General features: G+C 36.0%; 1 protein-coding gene across 1 annotated transcript; it reads right to left on the reverse strand.

The window, feature by feature from the left end:
- Positions 1-6: 6 nt before the first annotated feature.
- On the reverse strand, positions 7-639 carry LOC111692866 (the record flags this gene model as incomplete). Its single annotated transcript, XM_023456995.1, has 3 exons — positions 438-639; positions 111-381; positions 7-44 (listed from the first exon to the last, which is right to left on the reverse strand). Coding segments are annotated over exons 1-3 (511 nt in total), but the record flags the coding sequence as incomplete, so codon positions are not given.
- Positions 640-1,562: the final 923 nt, after the last annotated feature.

Here is a 1,562-nt window from a genome sequence, read left to right on the forward strand (position 1 = left end):
CATCACGTTCTATCAACACACTTTTACGACTTCGTTTTAAGTATCTGCAAAAAAAAATAAAATGTTTTTATTGCAATTATACTTGCTCCGAGATATGTCTTCAACCTTACTTGAAATTAATTTGTTTCATAAATTTGTATAATGATGAACGGGACATCTGTGGCAAATCCTGACGACTTTTTATTTCGGTTAATATTTTGTCCAAAGTGGGGATCTCATTTTTAAAGAAAAAGCTGTGTACTATACGCCTTATGGAATTCTTCATTGCTTCATCCAAACATGTAACAATCCCAGGTCTTCCACCACAGTGTTTGGAAGTAGACACCCTTCCAGTAGATTTATACTGTTTTATGGCTCGATATACTGTTGATTTTGCAACACCTAAAAAAGTATAATGTGTAATATAGTTCAACAGAATAATGTTAACATAAATTTACCTAATGTCATCGCTATTTTGGATACAAGTTGGACAGTTTTAAGAGTAGGTTCATCATCTAGGCTTTTCTTGTACAAATTCAATATTGCTTGCTTTTCTGCCAGAGACAAATGCCCCAAACTGAGTTGTTTTCGTTTCCTTGGGGGCGACGGCGATGTAATTTCCGCGCCTGCCTTACTCGTGGTCGGCACAGCATCATCCATATCCAATGGAAAATTGGAAAAAACGGATGATAAACAATATAATAAGTTGTTTAGTTCTGATAAGAACTGATTTATACGTAACTGGGATAATAAATAGAAAGAAAAGCAGGTAAAAACACAATGACAACGAACTGATGATAACTAAGAGGCAAAATGACAACAAATGTCAAAATGTAAAATTTATTAGCAGTGTAAAGTGGGCTCGAAATTAACCAATAAGAAACCAACATTTTGGCGCGCAATATTCAAAACGCTCCTCTTAGTTTAAAAATAGAGTATAGAGCTGTTTATCGTTTGAGAGTCTTCGTCATAGGTCGGACAGCTATACGGGCAACTCAAGTATGAAATTTTATAGTTTTGCTTTTTTGTTGACTTTTGAGCATGTTACAATATTGGTTACAGTCATTTGCATATAGTATAGTTATATAAATTTTGATCGTGCAGCAGGTACTGAGATGGTATGTTACTGATTAAAGTACTTCGATTCCCAGGGTAGACGTTCGGTCACACCGACGGCAACTTCTACCGGTGTTTCTCTTGCGGGCTTTGGTTTAGTGTGTCTCCCTGAACCTAGCTGGATTCCGCATTTGTGTTTTTCAGCAACTTTGAATTTTGATATCATTCTGACTCTTTAAATGATATACTGGGTATTATCTTAGCTAGGTCCGAATTTTTTCGGACCTAATTTTGCGTCGCGACACTCTAATGGCTTGAGACGGTTTTTTTAGCTTTTTTGGTCAAGAGTGGAAAGTTTGGTGAATTGTCGGGACTAGTAATACGATACTATGTCTATGTATGTCATAATCTAGGGAATTCATCACATCAAGAAGCTTGATGATTTTAAAGACCACTTGACTTGAAGTCAAGGTTTTGAGGTTTTGTAGAGAATCATTCCACAATGAATTTACTCAATACTAATGCCG

This window comes from Anoplophora glabripennis, unplaced genomic scaffold (assembly GCF_000390285.2).
Source record: "Anoplophora glabripennis isolate ALB-LARVAE unplaced genomic scaffold, Agla_2.0 scaffold4149, whole genome shotgun sequence".
NCBI lineage: Eukaryota > Metazoa > Arthropoda > Insecta > Coleoptera > Cerambycidae > Anoplophora > Anoplophora glabripennis.